The sequence below is a fragment of the Peromyscus maniculatus genome, chromosome 2 (genome assembly GCF_049852395.1).
Source record: "Peromyscus maniculatus bairdii isolate BWxNUB_F1_BW_parent chromosome 2, HU_Pman_BW_mat_3.1, whole genome shotgun sequence".
Lineage (NCBI taxonomy): Eukaryota > Metazoa > Chordata > Mammalia > Rodentia > Cricetidae > Peromyscus > Peromyscus maniculatus.
The window spans coordinates 139895290-139919050 of NC_134853.1; the positions used below are offsets into that span (position 1 = coordinate 139895290).

General features: G+C 45.1%; 1 protein-coding gene and 1 pseudogene across 1 annotated transcript in view; one reads left to right on the forward strand and one right to left on the reverse strand.

Moving 5' to 3' along the window:
* The window catches only part of Ctps1 (CTP synthase 1), a 36320-nt gene extending 24999 nt beyond the window's left edge, over positions 1-11321 (reverse strand). Inside the window, exons 1-5 of the mRNA XM_006987258.4 lie at positions 10812-11321; positions 7343-7521; positions 5527-5697; positions 2261-2361; positions 1335-1451 (exon numbers count right to left, since the gene is read on the reverse strand). Coding sequence (XP_006987320.1) covers positions 1335-1451; positions 2261-2361; positions 5527-5697; positions 7343-7508 — 555 coding nt within the window. The 5' untranslated portion in view covers positions 7509-7521; positions 10812-11321. The remainder of the gene's footprint in view (positions 1-1334; positions 1452-2260; positions 2362-5526; positions 5698-7342; positions 7522-10811) is intronic.
* Positions 11322-17365: 6044 nt separating this feature from the next.
* LOC107402490 (myosin light polypeptide 6 pseudogene) lies at positions 17366-18306 on the forward strand (annotated as a pseudogene).
* Positions 18307-23761: the final 5455 nt, after the last annotated feature.

Here is a 23761-nt window from a genome sequence, read left to right on the forward strand (position 1 = left end):
TCAATAGCCCTTGCCCCCCCCCCAAAGCACAACCTGACAACCTGTGGTTCAGACATTTCCCTGTTCTAATTTTCAGGATATCTTGCTATATATAACATATATGGACCAACCCTCTAACTTTCTTACCTCTTCTCTCCATTTTCTGTCTCTGTCCTACTTTTTGAGTATTTCTTCAGCTTCCCTCCTTATTACTTTCATCTCTGTTTTATCTAATTCTTAACCTCAATTCTTGCCTATCTCATGTTCCTATCTTATGGCATCCAGTTCCTGCTGAGCACACGCAGTTACAGGCTGCTGACTCCTATCTAAAAGCAAACTAGAAATTTCCTATGAGGGACAGGCTGGTGAGTGGGGAATCTTAGGGACAGTGTCTTCTCCTAGGCTAGTCACACATAACAGAAGTCTCAGACTTCCCATGTGGAGGGGCCCAGCCTGGCTCTGAAGACTCTGAGAACCAACAGGTAGAAGACAGCAAGCATCTCAGCAACATAGCATGTTTATAATTCAGCATCACTGCCCTCAACTGTCCACAGTGCCTGCTTGTCAAGAAACCCTCACCAGGGCTATCTTATAGCAAGAAAGAGACGCAGATGCCTAACTGGGCACATAAGCAAACAGGTGTGGACAGCCTTTGCAGTGAGGTCTATCCTCATCCTACTCCCAGAAGAGCCTGATAATGCCCACCACGAGCCTCTGGAGGGTCCACAGGGCAAAAAAGGATGGCTTCTCAGCTCCCCTGCTGCAGTACCTACCCAAGGCTCGGTCAGTTTTTGTGTCAGTGTGCTTTGTGAATTCCTTATTTTCATTACTGCCAAATCATCTCCATGCTATCTTTTTTGAATTTGTCTTAAAAAATTATTTCACTCTGATTTTGACAGCAAAGACAAGCATACATGTTCAATCTTGTCACCTTTATTACAACTTTCCTGATTCATTTTTTTCAAACCTTTTCCATTTAATCTTTCAAACCATGGACTGGCAAGAAGGCTCAGTAGGTATGGACATATATATTCTCCACCCCCTACACACACCAAATAAATAAATATAACGCATGTGATTGTAATAAACTCACAGAAGTTCTTTCTTTTTTTTTTTTCAGATTTATTTATTATGTATACAGTGTTTTGTCTGCACATATGCCTATAGGCCAGAAGAGGGCACTAGATCTCATTCTAGATGGTTGTGAGCCACCATGTGGTTGCTGGGAATTGAACTCAGGACCTTTGGAAGGACAGCCAGTGCTCTTAACCTCTGAGCCATCTCTCCAGCCCCATTTATTTCTTATTTCTTGTACCTCTAGTGTTGAAAGCTTACAGCCAAATTGTATGCCTTACCTGAGGAACCAGACTGACATGGATATTACAAAAGTTCTCCCTCTTGACCTTGAACTGGAACTGGCGGAAGGCCTCAATGAAGGGCATGCTTTCAATGTCTCCCACTGTGCCACCAAGCTGAAAGGACACACCATCTCAGAGGTTAACACTGAATCTCTACTGTTCAGTGCCCAGATTTCAGTGTAACTGCCAACTCCTAACCCTGCAGAATGTCAGTCTTCAGACACTGCTTTCTGGTGAAAGTTGATACTCCCCATTTCTCCAAGAATATTGCAGATATTGCCACAGCAGTTTAAGAAAAAGGTTGGGTTTGAAAGGTACCAGGAACCAGGTAGTGGTGGTACACACCTTTAATCCCAGCACTTGGGAGGCAGAGGCAGGCCAATCTGTGAGTTTGAGGCAAGCATGATCTACAGAGCGAGTTCCAGGACAGCCAGGGCTACACCAAAACAAAAAGGGAAAAAAGAAAAAAGAAAGAGAGATGGGGGAGGAAGAAGGAAGGAAGGAAGGAAGGAAGGAAGGAAGGAAGGAAGGAAGGAAGGAAGGAAGGAAGGAAGGAAGGAAGGAAGGAAAACCAGGAACTAGACTGTGAATGGGACTTCTGAGCTGGGATGAACAGACAGTAGAATAAAACAAAGCAAAAGAAGCTAGCAGGGTTAATTCTGCCAGAGGCAAGCAAAGGGCTGCCGACATCAAGAAAGGGACAAAAATGTGTCCAGTCACTCTGAGACGGTGTTAAGTGATCCAACACAACACTGAGAGGGAGCATTATTAGGGAAGATGTTGCTTCCCCTGTGTACCATCTATCTGCTGCTGCACACTGCATGGACAGAAATGGAAGGTTGAGTTTTCGCTGGGCATGGTCCTATTGATGACTAAGGAGAGGAATGTCTGAACTAGTTCACACAGGCAAGAATCATACAAACCTCAATAACACACACTTGAGGTTCCAAGCCATCTTCATCTACAGGTATTAATGCCTGTCTCATCACCCACTCCTGGATTGCATCTGTGATGTGAGGGACAACTAAGAAAAAGAAAGAAACCTGTAACTTACATTTGCCAATCAATCAGCATTTATGAAGACAAATAACATTTACTGTTGAAACAAACTGATACACTTTTTTGCCTAGATAAATAAGCAATGGGGTATACTTTTTGCCTGAACAAGCAATAAGATCATAAAAATAGCCGGGCGTTGGTGGTGCACGCCTTTAATCCCAGCACTCGGGAGGCAGAGCCAGGCGGATCTCTGTGAGTTCGAGGCCAGCCTGGGCTACCAAGTGAGCTCCAGGAAAGGTGCAAAGCTACACAGAGAAACCCTGTCTCGAAAAACCAAAAAAAAAAAAAAAAAAAAGATCATAAAAATACTTTTGAAGTGCCTTTGATGACTCAATAAATCTTTGGGCCCACACTTCCCTAGGTCTCCTTTCCAGATTTCTAGGCTGTTGCTGGAAGCCATGTTTAAAGAATGAAGCCAAGAGTGGCTCCCTAAGCACCTCAGAACACCTGCCCTGTGCAGTCTACTACTATTCTGGCCACACACGAATACAAGACCCTGTCTGTGACCACCCCACTGCTCTCAGCCAAGGCTGCATGGAGTGGGTACATACATCACACTTTTCCAGAAGCAAACAGACTACCAGAACCCTGTGCCATTCGTTTCCATGTAGACGAATTTCTAAATGATCTTATTAAATAAAAAACATGGAGCCAAATATAGGGGTGAAAGCCTTAGATCAGGGAAATAAGGAAAACCACCAGCGAACTTTACCTCACCAACTCTGCAGCTTCCAAATGCACGTTACTTCCTGTCTACCCACACCTTTATTACCTTGCTGTTCTGCCCTCTCGTTGGCTATCTCAGCCCAGCTACCTCACTTCCTCTTCCTACACAGCTCTGTCACTTACTGTCTGTCTGTACAGACCTCCAGGTCTCTATGGTTGGTACTGGGATTAAAGGTGTGTGTCACCACGTTTGGCTCTGTACCCTAGTGTGGCCTTGAACACACAGAGATCCTGCCTGCTAAGGGATTAAAGGCATGTGCTGCCTGACTTCTCTGTTTACTTAAAAATGGCTGGCCTTTTCCCCTTGGTCCCCAGGCAAGCTTATTTATTAACATACAAATAAAATATCACAGGGCTGGGCGCTGGTGGCGCACGCCTTTAATCCCAGCACTCGGGAGGCAGAGCCAGGGGGATCAATGTGAGTTCAAGGCCAGCCTGGGCTAGAGTTGAGTTCCAGGAAAGGAGCAAAGCTACACAGAGAAACCCTGTCTCGAAAAACCAAAAAATCACATTTCCAGTTTACCAAAATGCAGATAATCCACTGCAAGAGACCTAACAACACAGCAAAGTGCCAAATCTCAGTTCACCACTCACTAGCTGTGGCTCACTGAGTCAATTACCTCTTTATTTTTTTAAGCTTGGTGTAATTGACACCTCTACTTGTGAGGATGTCTTGTGAGATAGAGGAGGATCCAGGACTCAATAATAACCAGCTACTGTGGGACACTTTTAGAATCACAGTTGTTGGACTCAAGAATGCAATTCCCTAAAGTATAAAGGTGACTTGAATGATCTGGGGTTAAGCAGCAGTCCTCTTGCATAGATATTCATTATCTATATCACACAGAGCAGCTAAGTGATCTACAAACACTAATCAGAATTCACTATTCCACATTTAAACTCGTTAGCATTCAGTGAAAGCCTCACACAAGATCCACTGGGTGATCACTCTGTTGCCCCAGACTATAGTGTCTCAACCACAGCAGCTTCCCCTCTAGTCCTTGCCTACAGATCCCTGTAGTCTGGGGCCTGTGTACCTGTAGTGGTATTTGCTCCACCCATGACATTGAGCTATATGGTCCAATGAGGCTGTGCTTCTTCCTACATGACCTCTTAAAAGGAAAGGGAGAAGGGTCACGTGGGTTTCTTTTTTTTTTTAATCCTGGTGTGATCAGACACCAGACGGCCTGGGAACTGAACCCAGGTGCTCTGGAACATCAGTCAGTGCTCTTAACCGCTGAGCACCTCTCTCCTCTTAGCAACCACCACTACATGTACCTGTGCCCCCTCCTTCACTCTCCCTGACTGGCTCTAAGCTCAAGTTCTCTCCTAGAGCCCTAGGCACCTTCCAGAGTAGCGTTCCCACTCATGCTTTCCAGCCTTGCTCTTCATTTCTGTCACACTCTTATCAGATATCTCATTTGTTTTCTGTCTGTCCCACAGCCAACTAACATGAGGACGTCAATGATCTCTTTATCACATATGCTGAGCACCAGTTAAGGGTCTGACCACAGTGAGTGGACATTTCATGATGACAAGCAAAGGAACAAGTACACCAGAACAACCACCAAAACCTTAATTCACAACAGACCCTCTCTCTGTCAGGAAGGTGGAGCACCATACTGATGTAGCCTTTTAACTCTAACAGCTCAAGCAGAAGCCTTTACCACCTATTTTACCGAAAAGGAAACCACATCTCAAAGAGGTATAGAACTTTCCTTCCTGTGTTTGTAGGGCTAGTAAGCAACAGAGCTAAGCCCCAAATTATGAAATGATTAGACCAGAATCTGGCCAGGGCAGCCCCAGGCTGAACCTTAGTTCTCAGTGCAGCAAAGGCAAATCAAATGCAAATCTGCTCTTATAACTCAGAGAAAAGCAAAGGTCCAAACTAGCATACTGCCATCCCACTAGACCAATGGTGTCCCAATGCCACCTTTTCAATGCAGGGAACACTTTGCCCAATAGCCAACAGATGTCTTGTTGTTGAGCTGGTAAAACCCAGGAGCCCACTTCTCAGACTCCCACCAGCCTACATGACACAGATGAAAAGCCTGAAAAACAAACATGCAGTGGAAGCGCATTTCCTCCTCATTTCCACAAGGCCCCAGGCACAATGCCCCAGTGAAGCTTCCTTCACTGCTCAGCATGTAAGAGCAACAGCTCTCTGGACTCCAACCCCATCACCTCGCTGTCTGACAACACCTATGTCATCACTGGAGCAACAGCAGCCTTCTCAAGTGATTTTTTTGAGTGAACAACCATACAATTCTGAATTTTCAACTGAAAGGGTATTCTGGCAATAACACTTTAACAAAAAACTGAAATCACATAAAAACAAATTTTTATACTCAAAAGAAATTAAATTGGTTAATAGTTTCTGCCTAAAAGGTAAATTTAATCTTACCCTGGACAGTTTTCCCCAAGTAATCTCCTTTGCGCTCCTTGTTAATGACATGCTGGTATATCTTCCCTGTGGTCAGATTATTGTCCTTGGTGAGGCGGATATCAAGGAACCGCTCATAATTTCCCAAGTCAAGGTCAACTTCTCCACCATCATCCAGCACAAAGACTTCTCCTTCAGTGAAGAATGAACATGTTCAAGGAAATGAAAAACACATTTGCAATGGTGCAACTTCAATCTTGAAATATAAACATTCAGATGGAACAAAGTCTGTATAACCTGATTACAAAGCGAGGACATCATTTCTAGAAAATTAAATGCCACAAAAACAACTGCCAATTATTCTCCAAAAGAGTGCTTCATGCTTCTAGCCTGAATTCACTCTTTACTGGGAACAGTTAAACAGCATGGAATGGAGGGAAAGCCCAGCCATAAAGGTGTGGGTCAAGGGACTTTACAGTAATACAGTATCTTTAACAAAAGACCTACCCAAACAAAAACTGTTCAAGAACAACAGAAGCAGGACGAATCGAAACTTCTATAACATATACAAGAAAGGCTCTATTGATTTCACAAGCCAGCTTCTGAGCTACACTTCAGTTCTAAGCAGTTATTCAGCAGCCCAAGTTGCCTCGTTCCTTTCACATTTATTCTTTGCAACTTCGTGGTGGAAATGCTGCCTAGAATGATTTATTCCCACCATCAAAATAGGGAACAAACTCAACAACAGGAACAGTCTCACCTCACCCTTCAGAGAGAACCCATCCTCTGCTCAAAACTTTCTACTGAAATGTCTCCAAAGGTGCGTGTGCAGTGCTAGCATGCACAAAGCCCTGGGTTCAATCCCCTAGAACTGAGAACAAAAATCCCCCTAATATATGGATCTTCTGATGCTACTTATTACTAATGGCAGTATATATCCTTACAGATTTTTATTTCAACACTAGAAAGCAAATGTTTAGAATTTTAAAACTTGAAGGCACAGGGTCTTACTGAGTTCCACTGTTTGACAGGGTCTTGCTACATAATCTTAGCTAGCCTTCAACAAGTAGCCCAGGTAGGCCCTGAGCTCACTATGTAGTTAGTCCACGCTGGCCTCAAACTTGCAATCCTCCTGTCTCAGCCTCCTTAAATGATAGATTACCACTACAGGCCTATGCCACCAGACTCAGCTTTAAGGTATGTTGTAACATTGCTTCTCCATTTTAAACAAAGAGTATTGGACAGGCCACTCATTCATCACACTATAAAAAGGAATTCATTAACAAAGAAGCAGAATATTATCTTCCACTCTTATTCAGTTTCACCTTTCACTCACTTCAAAAGATCCTCATTATAAATATTATACAAACTCCAGTAGCAAAACAGAATCCCAAGCTTAACCACCCTTTAAGTCTAAGACCTGCCTGTTGCTAGGTCCCTATACAACAGGCCTCTCTGTTTGAAGGACACTTGTTATGATAGGGCCTTACAGCTTCTACCTACTCATACAATTTCTACAGAAACAGCTTATTTCGTCTTCTCAAATATATTCCAGTTTTCAAATGAAATGAAAAATTTTCATTCAGCTGCCACCACTCCCACCGGGCCCCATTTCACATCTATTATAGAAACTCTTTGATTCTAAACAATGAGTTATCTATTAAGGTAGCTGCTTCCTTTTAATCTGAGGGGGAAAAACATCATTCTGTTACACTAAGGACCATTCCAGAAGGCAAGAAATGGAAGTTAGGCAAGATGTACACCTAATCCCCAAGAGCTAGCATATTCTTCCAGACACAGTTACTACTTAGAAAAGGGAAAAATACAGTTTGCTTACCATGTTCATAAGGAGAGAATGTTCCTGCATCAATGTTAATGTAGGGGTCAATTTTAATTGATGTTACATGTAAGCCACATGACTTGAGTATTGTGCCCACACTACTGGCAATGACTCCTTTTCCAATTCCTGATATAACACCACCAGTAACTAGAATGTACTTCATTTTTCTTTTTAACCTAGAAGGGAAATTTACATATAATTACACACATTTGTTTGTGTTTTTGATTTTTCGAGACAGGGTTTCTCTGTGTAGCTTTGGTGCCTGTCCTGGATCTCGCTCTGTAGACCAGGTTGGCCTCCCGAGGGCTAGGATTAAAGGCATGCACTAACACCGTCCAACTACACTACACATATTTATATGCATACATCTTACAGATAAAGTTTCATAGCCAGTTAACCAGTATCACTACCAGACACTGAGATACAAAAGTGTCTCAATATGGGGGGGGGGGCGGGGGGACACCATCTTGAAAGAGCATTCCAATTCTCCTTGAAAGAAAGAATGTTTTTGGCTAAACTATAGTGTATCTCACACAGAGAACAAAGCTCCTCTAAGTTCTAGAAGACTGACCATCAGAAAAGAACTGTTAAGCATTTAAAAGAAGTCATACAAAACCTCCCAGTTCCTTCAATTACATGTAGTTCTCATCTGTACTTCAATAAACTGCTTCTTGGCAGCAGTCTCTCCCAGGTATGCCTTAAAGAGATGATACAGGCTGAAGGAAATGGAACTTGTGAAATAACCCAGTCTGAAGCACACACTGAACAGAGGAGTCCAACAGAGATCACATTAAACACAGAGATTAATAAGGTAGTGGCAGGAGGTAATACTTGAGACAAGTAAGGTGGATTCGAGGATGGCAGAGTCAACAGGCAATGAGATAGTGACCTATCTAAAGATTTATCACCAGTCCCCAGCTTGGGAGACCACCTTGGTCAGCAAACCAAATGTAACCAAGAAGAGAAAATGCAGTCACCAAATGGCAGGAAATGCCTACTTTAGCACGAAGACACTTTCCTCCTCTAGAAACCCTCTGTGTGAAGCCAAATTAAAACAAAAACAAGCTAAGGGATAAGGAAAGGGAAGTTCTGCTGGAAGAATGTCCCAGCCCACTCCTCCTAGGAACAGAAATAAACACTTGGCAAGGAAATCATAATGCTTGAAATACCTTTCCCCTCAAACAGTAAGGCATGCTATCCTGCTTTTTCTATCCTCTGCTGCAATGTTTCAAAAGTGTGTTTCTGCAAAATGCAATCTGGTTTTCCAAAAAGGGTTTGACTGGGTGTGGTGCCTGTAAAGAAAAGGGCACCTGGGAAGAGGAAGGAGGGCTGCCCCAAGTTTGAAGACACTCTGATCTACATACATACGGAGACCCTATCTCAAAAGGGGAAGGATTGGCTGGGCGGTGGTGGCGCACGCCTTTAATCCCAGCACTTGGGAGGCAGAGGCAGGCGGATCTCTGTGAGTTCGAGGCCAGCCTGGGCTACCGAGTGAGTTCCAGGAAAGGCGCAAAGCTACATAGAGAAACCCTGTCTCGAAAAACCAAAAAAAAAAAAGGGGGGGGGGGACCTTATGGGCAGAAAAATCAAAAGTAATGCTGACTAATCTTCAACCCATAACCTTCAAGAGTGTTCAGTGCATTAACGCAGATTGTGATCCCAAAAGGGTATACAATATATAGTTGCCTCAAACTAAGTGCTTATTTGGCAGAAATACTCTGTCACCTCAAAATTGAATGGTTCCTTATTAGCGCATGTATACCAAACTTGGCTATATTTTAGATGTCCTAACCTGGTGCACCTTACTAAGCTTATAGACTGAGCAAATTTCTGATGTTCCTACAGATTCCTCAGCCACTCTGATGAGTTCAGAACAGGTTACTACTGCAAGAATCGCCTCACCTTGCCCCAGCTTTACTCAAGGAGGGTGGACCTCTCTCTCTAGAGAAGATCCTGGCAGTATCCCACAGTGACTTGCAAAAAAAAAATATCCCAACAACTACAAAGATCCAGTTGGAGAGGACTCATTCCCTAACATTTACAGACTACCTACCATGGGAGAGCTACTCATGCTGGGGGAACCACAAAAATAAGTCGGATTAGGGTCCATACTTCAAATTGCTAGCAGTCTAGTTTAAAACATTCAAAAATAAATAAGTTAACAGGGTTTGATGAAAGGAAACAGAGAGAACATACCAAGGCTCTAAAAGGGAAATAAGAAAGGCCATCTTTCAGTGCCAAGACCAAGGTAACCTACTGGGGCCCTTCGGAGGGCAGGGAGGGACGATCTGGAGTCAGGCAGGATCCAGGGACTCTCGTTTTGAAGACCTGCCTTGCAATGGGCCTTAAAGACTGGCTGAACCGCCGGGCGGTGGTGGCGCACGCCTTTAATCCCAGCACTCGGGAGGCAGAGGCAGGCGGATCTCTGTGAGTTCGAGGCCAGCCTGGGCTACCAAGTGAGATCCAGGAAAAGGCGCAAAGATACACAGAGAAACTCTGTCTCGAAAAACCAAAAAAAAAAAAAAAAAAAAAAGACTGGCTGAACCAAGCTAAGGAACCGCAAAGCGTGAACAAACAGGTGAGCGCAGAGGATGCACCAAGTAAAGCGGATGGGGGCAAGGGATGGGTCGGGCAAAAGGCCAACTCATGGGCGAAGTTGAATGTTCACGCTGAACTATTTCCTGGAGATGAAAAGACACAAAAGGTTTTCAAGTACAGGAGCAACATGGAGCAAGATGCACCAAAGAAATTCAAAGATGAAAAACTTGCAAGTTTTTTTTTTTTTAATTGAAGTTGTGAAACTAAGCTCAGAACCCAACGCCGACGTGCTGAGCCCTCAACCCAGCCCGAGGTGCCTGATGCCTGGGTTCGCACCACCGTAAAAAGCGGGACGACAACCACCGCAGCCCCGGTGTCAACCGGGCTGCTGAGGATTCCAAATCATGAATGTGGACGTAAGTGAGCCACGCTGACGCAGCCACCTCCAGACCGCCAGCATCTTCGCCCCGGACTGCGAAGATCGACAGCGGCTGGACGGTCTGGGCCGTGAGGCCCAGCGAGCCTACAAGCCCCTTCCTCCCGCGGGGTCGGGCCGGAAGGCTTCACCAGGCCGCCGGCCCGGCCCCCACCACGGGCGGAGGCCCCTCCGCGGCGGCCTTCGGCCTCCGGCGCTCTCCACCACACCACGCCCGGCTGCCCAGAGGGGCCTCCCGGGTCGGCCCCCTCTCCTCAGCCGGGCCACGCGGCCCGCGCGCGGGAGCCGGCACCTCGCGTTCCGGGACTGCCCGCCCCACTCCCGTTAGAGATGCAGCCCATTGGGCAGGCCGCCGGGACGCCTCTCCCCTGATTGGTGAGGAGCGGCGTTGATCACCCCGGCGGCGTGGCCGTCCGCGGCCGGGGGTTCTGTCGGCGCCACGGAGCCCCTGCACCCGGAGCCACAGCTCCAGCATCCCTAATGTCAGCCTACCTGAGGCCGGCCTCAGAGTCTCGCGCCCGCCACAACTACGCCGACGCGCGCTCGGTGCGGCTCGGGCAGCCAGTGCTCGGCCGGGCCCGCATGCGCCAGCCGTCTTTCGGAGAGGCGGGCTCTAGGCGGTGCTGCGCACGCAAGAGGGCGGGGTGGGGCGGGCCCTGGGGGTGGGGCCAGGGCGCGCATGCGCGAGGGCGCTCCCCGCACCACCGCCACCACCACTACCCCCCGCGTGGCGTGTTGTGTGGTCGCCGCGGGTGGGCCTCGGGGACGGTGGGTCTTAGAGGCCTCCTCGCCCCAGGTATCGAGGCTGCAGTGTGACTCCCTTCTAACCCGAGCACGGAGGGCCTTCGCCTCGTCCCACCATAGCCGGGGGACGCCCTCGCCGGCCGCCTTCCCCCGGGCTGCGGGCCAGGCCGTGTCGTGGTCTCGCCCCGCGCGGCCTCCTCGCGGTGACGCTTCCTCTCCCCCGCTGAAGCCGGGCCGCTGGCCTTCTCCCTTTTCCTCACAGCGTGGCCTGACGGTGGCTGCTGTGAACAACAGTCGCGAGACTAGTGCCATCGCCCATGTTCCCTGGGCGCACACCCGGTGGGGGGTCCTCCCCTAGACCCCGAGGAACCCCATACCGGGGCTAAGGAGGGAGGGGGGCAATTGGCCTGCTCCTAGCAATTGGGATTTTTTTCTTTTTACAAATGCCTCCTCCTGAAATGCCTGGCACGAGGGGAGTTAGTGTTCCGCGGGTGTGAACACATGTGTGCGGTGTTGAGGCAGAAAGGGGGCTGAAGCAAAGACGGGTGTTTACCAGCAAGGACGGAGAAGGGAAGTGGGAATATAATAAAATGAGGCAGAAAAAAAGCCTGCGTGCAGACTCCAGGCGCGGCCAGAAGAGACTGGACAAAGCAGGCTGGAAGGGTTGCAAGGGTACCCCCATGCAGAAAGGTTTCATTCCCCTGAGGAGGGTGGAAAGCCGTAGAAACTTCGAAGGCAGTGTTTCTCAGCCTTCCTAGTGCTGCGACCCTTTGATACCTCATGTGGTGACCTAAAGCCATACGATCGTTTTCATTGCTACTTCATAACTGCAAATTCTCCACCGTTATGATTGATAACGTAGATACCTGGTTTCTGACGGATGGTCTTAGGCGAGACCTGTGAAAGGGTCGTTCCACCCTCAAGGGGTCGCAACCTGAAGGTTGAGAACTGCTGTTCTAAGGGGAGGGTTTTGACTTTAGAAAAGTGTACAAATCCCTGTGAGTTTTTAATACCCTCCACCACAAACACTACACAAGGATTTCCATGGGAAGTCAGCCTTGTATCCCGAACTCCAGTGGGCCTGTTTCCTTCCTTAGAAGCAATTTACCGCTTTTTTTTTTCTGTCTTCACTGAAAGAGTTAAAGAAAAGGTATGCCTGCCATGACCACACTGGTATTACAGGAAAATGATTCAAACAGATGGAATTCCAAGAAACCAGTTAGACCTCCATAGGGACTGTTCCCGGAGACTTCTGGATTCTTCCAAATCCGAACCAACAGTGTGCTCTGAGCCTGCCAGCATACCCAAACTGCTCAGCACCAAGAAGCCTCTAGCAGAGGTGCAAAAGGGACCCCTTCACCCTACCATTCTCCTGGGGGACCCCTTCACTTCCCTCCAGTCGCGTTCCCATAGTCTCTCTCAGCTGATGGTCTGGCTTCCTGTTTCACCAAGAAGATGGAAACCACCAGGAGAACTTCTATCCATCGGCTTTCCTGTGTGTAGGCAAGCACTGTCTTTCCTCCTGAGGTCAGGTGACTGCACTGGAGAGGTCAGCCTCTAGCCACTGCTTCAGGTGCCGTATGAGCTCGTCAGCTCACCAGTGTCCGGGATGTCTCCCTCCTACATTACCAGTTTTCTCTTTCCACTGCAAAAATGTTAGAATTTCTCCCAAGTTGACCCAGAGCCCCAGTTATGGGGTCTACATCCATCTCTGGTTCACCCCCATTTTCTGTGAAAAAAAAAATGTTGGCACTGTCTACCTCTGACTTTTCCCCCCCCTCTCCTTGTATGAGTTCAAATCAGCCATTATTCATGCTCTGAACTGAACTCTCGACATTTTTTGGTTGTGAGCCATAGCCTTTGAGGCCTGACCCCTCTCCAGCCCAGTTCATGTTCTATAATTCCAACAAAAAAAATGTTTTGTCAAAAATCAAGTTCATGTTCCCAAACCTTTTCTCTGTACCTCGATTCTAATCTCATATCTGTTCTCAGTCCCCAAAGGAAGAAAATATGTATATAGTTTGGATGCATATTTGTGGATGTACACATACATAGACTGTTTGTTTCCCTAACCTTAGACTACCATGTCCCAGCTGCTCATTCCCTCCCTAAAATGTTCTTCCCTTGGCTTCTAGGAAACTGCATTCAATTTTTTTTTTAAATTTTATAGGCTCTCCTTCTGGATCTCCCTAGATTCTCTTCTTGAATACTAGTCTGCTGCAAGGCTCATTCAAAAAGTCTCCATCTAAAATCATCTTCTAAATAATCATCTTCAAAATGACAGCTATGGGGTTTCTATTCCCTGGACTTGTTCTGAATGTCGTGAGTAATCCCCTTCCTGGTGCAGTCCTGAGTCAGCTAGGCACATTGCCCTCCGACGACGCCTGGATCTTTCATGGTTGACAGTTCCTCGGGGAGTGAGGTCAAGGCAGACTTTCTATAGAGGGCAGGTACTTGATGTGACACAAACAACTGAGCTCTGACTACATAGCACAGGAACAGATAGTACATAATTGTAGTCAGATTATTCTTTGGGCCATCAGCTCACAAAAAAAATGACACAGAGACTTATTAATTATGAAAGCTTGACCTTAGCTTAGCCTCGTTCTTATAACTTAAATTAACCCATATCTTTTAATCTATGGTCTTTTATGTGGCTCTGTTACCTTTACCCTGTACTCCCATTCTGCTTCCTCTCTGGCTGGCTGGCCACTCTGCCTTTCTTCTTCCTAGAGCTCTCTGTCCACAAGTCCCTGCTATACCTCCTGCCTAGCTATTGGCCATTTAGCTTTTTATTAAGCTAGCTTTTTATTAGCTTTTTATTAATCACAGTGACACATCTTCATGCAGTGTAAAGGAATATTCCACAACACATAATGAAGTAAGTGTGGTTTGTTTGAGAAAACTGTGTTTCAATAAAACTTTCTTCACAGAAGTACAGAATTGGTATGAAGGCCAAAGCTTGCCGGTCCCTAAATTAAACATAGATATCCTAGCTTCTTCCCTGCCCTGTGGTGTTCCCTTCGCTCCTTCATGGGCTTTAGCCTAGGGCAGGAAACATTTTCCACACACATCCCCTTTTCACCCAAGAAGTAACCCAGGGTGTACGGGTATATAAACATTTAATTAATGATAATCATAAAGAAATTTAAGATAATTATATATATATATATATATCACATATTAAATATATATTTAAAATATGAAAGCAATTTGCATACTACTGAAATGAATGGCTTGCTTACTTTTACATAAAGATTAAATCACTAGAAAGATGGTTATTGAGGCAAAGTGCTTCCTGCACAAGCGTGGGGACCAACCTGATTGAAATCCCCAGCACCCATGGAGAAAGCACAGTACAAACACCTGGGACCCCAGCACCAGGAGGCAGAGACAAGTAAATCTCAAGGGCTCATTGGCCAGGCCAGCAAGTGTAGCCAAAAAGGCAAGCTCCAGGTTCAGTGAGAGACCCTGCCTCAAAAACTAAGCCGGAGAAACGTTTGAGGAAGACGTTCTAGCATCAGGCTTTGGCATCTTAGCCTCCTCATGTACCCACACAACCGAGCACGTGGGCACACACACACACACACAGAACACATACCCATACACAAAAATCTTGGTTGAATACTTGGTGCTGCAGGACATAGAGTATCTTCAGGGTTTTCCAGAGTTGATGGATTTTATAATCATCAGTGATGAGAAGACTAAATAAATGTATAATGCAAAATGTCAGAACTATGTTTAGAGCCACTTCAGACACTGCTGGAAATCTGTCCTAATCTTTACCAAGCCAAAATTTATTTAATGATTCTTAAAAAATAAAAATCAAGTCAACAGCCCAAACAGAAATTTTTTATGAATTTTATTTGTATTTTATGTATAAGTGCTCTATGTGTATACCTGCAGGCCAGAAGAGGGCATCAGATCCTATTATAGATGGTTGTGAGCTACCATATGGTTGCTGGGAGTTGAACTCAAGACCTCTGGAAGAACAGCTTAACCACTGAGCCATCTCTCCCACCCCCAAACAACAATTTCTTAAACATTCTTTTCCATTTTTTTAATACAAGGACAACCTTGAATTCTGATCCTTCTACTTCCTCTTCCCAAATTCAAGGATTACAGACATGGAGCACTGCGCTTGTTTTGCCCAGAATTATGCACTGAACCCAGGGCTTCCTCCATAGCAGACCAGCACTCTGCCAACTCAGATGCCTCCCATTCTAACACAACACAATCCAAATACATACAAGTTTGATGCTAAGGAATGATGGCAGGAAAAGACGGAGTCTTTGTTTTCTGTTGTTAAACTACTGGGCTTCTATAAGAACTGAAGACTCAGTATGTCTTATGCAGTTTATAGCATGCAACAGATTTCAATCTGAACTGAGGTGTTTCAGGCAACAGTCACTGGCTTTGCATGTACAGTGCAAACTGAGTAGACATTGTGTGCCTAGAACCAAGGCTGTGGTAAAATCACATGATACAACACAGACTGCCAAATGCTGTCTTCGGTTCATCACACATTTGATTTTGAATTCATTTTGGTGGTTGTGCATTCAGAAACTTTTCACACAGAACTCACATTCAGTTACACAACTCCGCCTGAGGTTTCCAGTCATGGTTTAAAGGCGCTGAGCCTTCCGGCACTCCTCAGTCATCCTCTGACACAAGCACTCCACCTCAGGCCATGTTCCCAGGGGACTTGATTAAGACAGCACCCCTCCCACGCATCCTCGGCTTACTGGATGCTACCTGGGTGTTTGTCACAGTGTGCTGGCATCGCTTATTTACCTGTCTGTCTCCTCTACCCCAGATTGGAATCTCTCTGGGGTTACTTAACCTTTCTTTGACTCCATTTCTTTATCAGGTACAATCTTGTTCACCTTTTTTTTTTTTTTTTTTTTTTTTTTTTTGGTTTTTCGAGACAGGGTTTCTCTGTGTAGCTTTGCGCCTCTCCTGGAGCTCACTTGGTAGCCCAGGCTGGCCTCGAACTCACAGAGATCCGCCTGGCTCTGCCTCCCAAGTGCTGGGATTAAAGGCGTGCGCCACCACCACCAGGCTCTTTGTTCACCTTTTAATAAACAGGATCTAAGATCTTTCTCACTGGTACCCTCTAATGAAAACACCACCATTATCGCTATCTTATAGATGATGAAGACCAGAATGGAGTGAATGCGAATGAAAACACCACCATTCTCACCAGTTTATAGATGAGTGGTTTTCAACCTGTGGGTCAGAACCCCTTTGGGGTGAGCAGTCCACAGGGGTCACCTAAAACCATTGGGAAACACAGATATTTACATTACAACTCATAACTAGCAAAATTACAGTCACGATGTGGCAATGAAAATAATTTTATGGCTGGGGGTCACTACAGGAGGAACTGTATCAGGAAGGCTAAGAACCACTGTTGGAGATTATGAAAACCAAACTGCAGGGAATGAGAATGGCCTCCCAAGGCAAGTGTGTCCTTCCCTTTGGATCATCCTGTGCTGTCCCCCACTCTGCCAGGCATGGAACCTTCCCTTGACTTTCACATCACCATGTTGTCACTCTGTCTAGCAATCTCATAGATTACCTCGGTGAGAGACAGAGCAAGAGAGAGACAACTATTATCAGATATGTTGTCAGTTTTCAGAGATTGAGAATAGCCTAAAAATATGCTTTTTAAAAAGTAGGTACACGACACAAAATTCAGAAGACCAAAAGGAAAGCATGCATGTAAAGGCCACACCTGTGCCCCAGTTCCCAGTTTCTGCTCAGAGACAACCACTATTCCCAGTTTCTAAAAATATGCTTTTTAAAAAGCATGTACACGACACAAAATTCAGAAGACCAAAAGGAAAGCATGCATGTAAAGGCCACACCTGTGCCCCAGTTCCCAGTTTCTGCTCAGAGACAACCACTATTCCCAGTTTCTAAAAATATGCTTTTTAAAAAGCATGTACACGACACAAAATTCAGAAGACCAAAAGGAAAGCATGCATGTAAAGGCCACACCTGTGCCCCAGTTCCCAGTTTCTGCTCAGAGACAACCACTATTCCCAGTTTCTTGCTTATCCATTAAAGGAATACCCTGTGAAGGCGTACATAGTCTTTCTGGTTGTCTGTGTGTTGACATATGACTGCCAAATTAGGTCTCCTCACCTGAGTTCACTTTTTTACTTATGTTATTTAGTGAATTCACGATTTATAATCTCTTTGATCACAAAGAATTTAAAGTGCTTTCTCCCTCCCTCCCTCCCTCCATATCTCTCTCTCTCTCTCCTGTGTGTGTATGTGTGTGTATGTGGTGTGTGTGTATATATATAAAATATGAGAGAAAAATTAAGCAGAAACAGTCCTACAATGCTAAAGTAAAATTCGTGACATCATTAAGGATCAAACCATAGACTTCAAGGAGGTTTCCCAGCTTCGGAACTGAGAAGACAATAACAAGTGTGGAGACTTGATGAGTCTGCCCGATCTGCACCAATGCCAAGGTGCTCAGGGTCCTAATGAGCCCACAGAGCAATGAGATAAATAAGAAGATTCTAGACTTTGAGCACCTACTGCTCATGCTGTGGACTGTAGCAGAGAATAAGGGCTAGGAACCTATGAGGATTATGTTGTAGGCCTTCAGGTATTTGACAGGAAAGGAAGTGGTACTGTCATGGGCCGTGAAGTCTGTCATGTCCTTGTCACACTTGGTGAGGAAGAGTATATGGAGATGTTGGTGTCAAGAGTATGAGAACCACAGTGTGTGCATCCACCGTGACCAGCTTAGCTGGATGGTGGTGAATGGATGATGATGTTGCAAGTATCCCCAGAGCCCATGCCTTGCCTAGTAGGAGATAACTCTGGCCCCAGAAACTTCTCAGGCTCCCTTGTCACAACACCTTTCTCATCTGATCTCTTGGATAGTGGTTGTCATCAGCATTCACCAATAAGTCCCCCCACAAAAGGGGGTAAGAACTTACTTCTGAGATATATGTACATATACACTGGCCTTGAAATCATAGAGATACATCTGCCTCTGCCTTCCAAAGAACTTTACTTTTCAATGACACCCCATTGCCTTCAAGATAATATTTTAAAAAGCACACTCTAGGACTGGGGGGGGGGGGTAGCTCAGTTGGTAGAAATACTTGCCTTGCAAACATGAGGACCCACGTTCGACCCCCAGAACCCATGTAAAAATGCCCAGTGTGGTGGTGACCAGTGTATGCAACCCCAGCACTGCAGAGAGAGAGACAAGAATACTGACAGACCGCTGCTGTGAGGACCAGCTTCCAGCAGCGCAGCACTCAATGGGGATCCCCGAGTTGGCAAACTAAGACTTTTTTTTATCTGAGGGAGTAAGGGAAGAGACATGCACTCTTGATGATGTCCTTCTGACTTTTTTTTTATTCTTCTGTCTACTTTATTTTTTGCTCTACATCTTTCCTAGTGTATTTCTTCTCTCGTTCTTGATGTTTAACTTCTAACTCACTTTATTTTTTCCCTTACAGCTTATATACCCTAGTAGAATCTTTCAAGAAATATAAAAATTACAATGAGGTTACATTCTATTTTTCAAGTGAATAATTACAATGAATACAAGTGAAAATCAGCATGTTTTCCATATCCCTTACATGATTGAACATTTTACATATTACAGGTGAAAAACAAATTGTCCCAAGAACCCACATACATCATGTCCAAGCAACTTGTTATAGATTAACAGAGTGTAAGCAAGCAAGATGTTTTTCTCAGCCAGTTCTTTTACTGGCAGGCTGCATATTGCAGTTACAAAGAAAAGATCAATCATTTTATTATTTATCTCAAACGGTAATCTTAAAAGAAATCTTGGAAGAATCACAAATCTTTTAGACATGAGAAACCATCAGTCAGCTCTACTTTACACCTTTAGGGTGGATAGCCACTCATCAACAGTTTTTTATATCGGGAAGCTGAGGGCAGAAATGGGCACAAGGAATTAATCACCATCCCATCCTAGCAAAAAAGGCCTGTCAGCCAATAATAATTGGGCTGCTTTGTTCTGGTTTCCTGACCTTAATGAGTCCCTCACTAGCTATGTGCCTTTCTAAAACTTTAGATGATTTCCTTGGGTTTTTCATCTCAAAGCTATTATCAAAACATCTTAGCTTAACCTGAAGTCATTTCAAAGCTTTGTTTCAGCTATGATGTACTCTGAAACCTGTGAACACATCTCCCAACATTAAGATTAAAGGAATTTAAGCTAGCTGGGCTACTGGGACTCAGCTGTTTTTCTTAATCATTAACCTAAGCCACAGTCTATGTGGCTCCTCAATAGAAACTCATGTGTTCTAGCTGTGTGACCCTTCCTTGTTTTATTTTTTATCCTATACAGTCTCTGTTTTATCAGAGGCAAAGGGCAACATTTTATCCTACCTTTACCTATATAAATTTTTTCACTAACCTCTATCACAATTCCTTACTATATTTATTAAAAACCCTCAATCATCAAAATCCTATTTAAACTGACACTATTATTGTATAAAATCACGTCTTCGGTTAAACAGTATGGATTGGAAGGAAATCATCTTCATAATAATCCACAGGTAAAAATGCCCAGTAGAATGGGATATTTCCAAGAGATGATGATACTGCATTAAGGGCAATGGGGTTCTCCCCATGCCCATTCACACCATGCCAGATACCAGGGGAAAATGGCAGCAGCAAACATACTAATACACACCAGTATGGAGAAACATTCTGGGGCTGAGGCTCTCAGGGCCTTGCCTATCTGAGATTCACCCATCAGGGTTTTGTTTCCTGGTGGGCCGATCCCCTGAAGTCAATTGCCGTCTGCTGCTCTTCTGACATGACCACCAGCTGGGGAAGATCCTGAGCTCACTGGCTAGCCCAGTCTAATTGATGAGCTCCAGGCCAATGAGAGACTGTGCTTCAAAGGAGGCGGACCATGTTTCTGAGGAAGACACCTGCCTGTAGCGACCTTTGCATGTGCATATGAATGCACAAACATGTAAACACACCCACATATACACACATGGCTTTAAAAATAAATTTTAAATTGCCATGAGTACATCGTATGCATGAATTTCCTTGGCGGTGCTGAGATGGAGGCTGAGAAGGAATAACAGAGCCCCAGGCCCAGTTCTGAAAACTGCACCAAGGAGCTTCTTCCAGGTGAATGCCAGTGGTGCTTATCAGCGATGTTTGTGCTGCCTGAACATCCTGAGCACAGCATTTGGTCATCATCCTTTAATAATCCGCTTCTTCAGCCACATCTCTGCCTGTTTATTTGGCTTTGTGAGGTCAAGGACCTGTTTATTTCTTTTGTTTGCTCAGCGTCTCTCTGGTCTCAGCACACAGTAGGCTTTTAGTAAATAGTAACTTCACAATTGAGGGAGTCCAGAAATGAAATTAGATCACAGACTTTTCAGGGGTGAGTTACAAGCTTAACTCCTTAACTTTTCAACTTTTTGAGCTTTCTAGAAGCCAACGTGAAGAGAAGCAGTGTGAATGAGTAGCAAACATTCAGTAACTGCTCAGGAGGAACATCCCATCTTCAATCCCTCATTGGCTCCTGGGCTCCTTTTCTCTCATCCCTGTCCCTCCTATTTTTTCTAGTAACAGTTATCAAAACTGTAATACTTGATGAAATAATTGGTAAGTTGTGTCTTCACTACTGCATTTGTAAGTCTATCCACAGCACCTCATGGTGTCTGTATACAGCAGGTGCTCGGTAAACAGTTATTGAATAAATAGAAGACCATTATTTCTGCCACTGACCTCAGGAATTAATGTCCCCTCTAGTCTTCATGGAGAGGACATCCAGGAAGGGGTCACTGACCTGTTCCTTATAATGACTTAGAATAAAAGCTGATGGCAATGCCACCAAGTGAAGGTGTGACAGAACAGCTTCACAGGAGGTAAAGGTGGCACACACACACACTCATGCTGGCTTGCTGGGGACAGGCATAAAGCATCCACTGCTGTTTCTCTCTGAAGCGTCTTCCTAGATTCTGGATAAATGAGGGGCAGTGGATCCAGTGTTAACTCTGAGAGATGCATGGGAGGAAGCTACTCTGTATTCAAGTTAAACACAGAAGGCCTAGAACCAGTAGTTAGTCGGGTGGGTGAACTTTATATCCACCTCAAGTTAATTAATGCCCTTTGCAGAAAGCACTATAGATGTGAGAATAATCTGGCAAATGTATCTGTCCTGTGTGGGGCCTATAATAATGTACATCATCAGAGTCTGTGACCATACAGTATAATCATGTGCTCATAATTCAACATACTTAAGGGGAAATGTAGTAAAAGAGAAAGAAGAGGCCACTTTACAAAAGCATGTTCTTGGGACCGGGGGATGTGGCTCTGCGGTAGAGCTCTTACCTAGCATGCAAGAAGCCATGATTTCAATCCCTAATATAAAACTGGGTGTGGTGGCACACACCTGTAATCCCAACACTCAGAAGGTAGAGGCAGAAGGATTGGAAGTGTGATATCATCCTTGGATACATAGCAAGTTCACAGCCTAGGCCGCATTACACCCTCACTTAGAAAAAAAATCTCAATAATGGATTCTTAGTCGGCAAATATTCCCTAGGTACTGCTATTACATCCTAGGTGTGGGAAGACATTTCTAATTTCTTGGAATCATTATTTTGTTTTTGTTTTTTTGTTTTTGTTTTTGTTTTGTCGAGACAGGGTTTCTCTGTGTAGCTTTGCGCCTTTCCTGGAACTCGCTTTGGAGACCAGGCTGGCATTGAACTCACAGAGATCTGCCTGCTTCTGCCTCCCGAGTGCTGGGATTAAAGGCGTGTGCCACCACCGCCCGGCACTGGAATAGTTATTTTTAGTGGAAGTATCACTACCTACTGATAAGATGTCAAGAAAAGAAATGGGGAAATACAAACATGAGCATTTTTCCATCATATGTTCTGACAGGATAAAAAATATATACATTTTTATATAGACAGCCATCCCTGCCTGGGACAACCCACAAGCCCAGGCTGCTTAGTTATTCTCTGTCTGTGAGTCCATCTTATCACATCTCACCCTGACAGCAGGCATTGGAGGCAGTAGGTAGTCCTGCTCTGACCTGCAGGACCTCTCCATCCTTCCATCCCAGCCTGTAAAACATGAACAATTAGAAATGGATTTCTGCTTTCTAGACAGAGGGACAGAAATGCTTTCTTTGGCCCCATAGCTGCAGGGGTGGGTGGGTAGGTAAAGTTACACCTTTCACAAGTCCCCCAGAACCTCCCCAAGTATGCAGTCTACATAAAACTATATTCCTTAGGCAACAGACCCCAGCCTAACGGTGGCCCCCAACCAAATGGTACCCCCTTCCAATACAACAGCTCTGGAATCAGCATTCTTTTTGTTTGGGGTTTTTGTTTGTTTGTTTTAATTTTTTTAGATGTATTTATTTAATTGTATGTGTTTGAGTGGTTTGCCTGCACGTATGTATGTGCACCACGTGTGTCCTTGGTGCCCACAGAGATCAGAAAGGAATGTTGGATTCCCTGGAAGGTTGTAAGCCACCATGTGGGTTCTGAGAACTGAACCTGGGTCCTCTTCGAGAGTAAGGAGTGCTCTTAACTGATGAACCATCTCTCCAACCCCTTGGATTGTTTGTTTGTTTATTTGTTTGTTTGTTTTGTTTTTCGAGACAGGGTTTCTCTGTGTAGCTTTGCACCTTTCCTGGGACTCACTCGGTAGCCCAGGCTGGCCTCGAACTCACAGAGATCCACCTGGCTCTGCCTCCCGAGTGCTGGGATTAAAGGCGTGCGCCACCACCGCCCGGCTGTTTGTTTGTTTTTAAGTTAGAGTCCTTGTAGTGCAGGCTTGCCTCTAACTTCCTATGTAGCCAAGGATGACCATGACCTCCTGATCCTCCTGCCTCCATCTCCCAAGTGCTGAGATTACAAGAGTGTGGTGGGGATCAAACCTCAGGACTTCCTGCTTGCAGGGCAAGTGCTCTGCCAACCGAGCTACCTTTCAGCCTTAGAACCAGCATTCTGTCCACCTTTCCCAGCACACATCAGCCTCTCAATTATGAACTAAATTAAAGCTCTGAACTACCCCGTGACTGTAAACTTCTTTGTGGTCTGGCTTTTATCCACCTATCTGACCAAGACAAACAAGCATTCTTGAATACAAACCAATTATTGTATTCCAGTTGCTGGGAAAATGCCACAAAACCATCTTTACATCTGCTCGGGTCAATAATTTGAGGGTCTTGAGCATTGCCAGGCAGTGTTTCCCAAGGGTGGTTTGTGGTCTGGGGATTGTCACGGGTCAGTATGTCGATGTGCTCTGGGTACCCAGCCTGCTCCCAGCTGCCACAGCATCGAGTGACCTAACCTAATGACGCAAAGTGGAGAGACAATCAAGAGATTTTTGCATCCACCAAGCACTCACTGGAGCTATTATATGTGTATAAAACTCAATAGTTGTAATTTCAAATTCTGGGCCAGGCTCCAGACATCTGTACCCAAGATCTGTCTAAGAGATGTATTCTGTCTCCATGAGCAACAGCTCACACTCCTGTCATTAGCGCCATGAAAGGCGTGTTTGAAACCTGCTGGAAAACAGGACGTTCAACAGCCCTCGCGTTTACATAATAAGCACTTGAATTCCTATTGTATGGGAGAGTTTTTAAATGATTCAACCTTTTCAAATAGCTGCATTCAACATGTATTTAACTGATCTGAGCT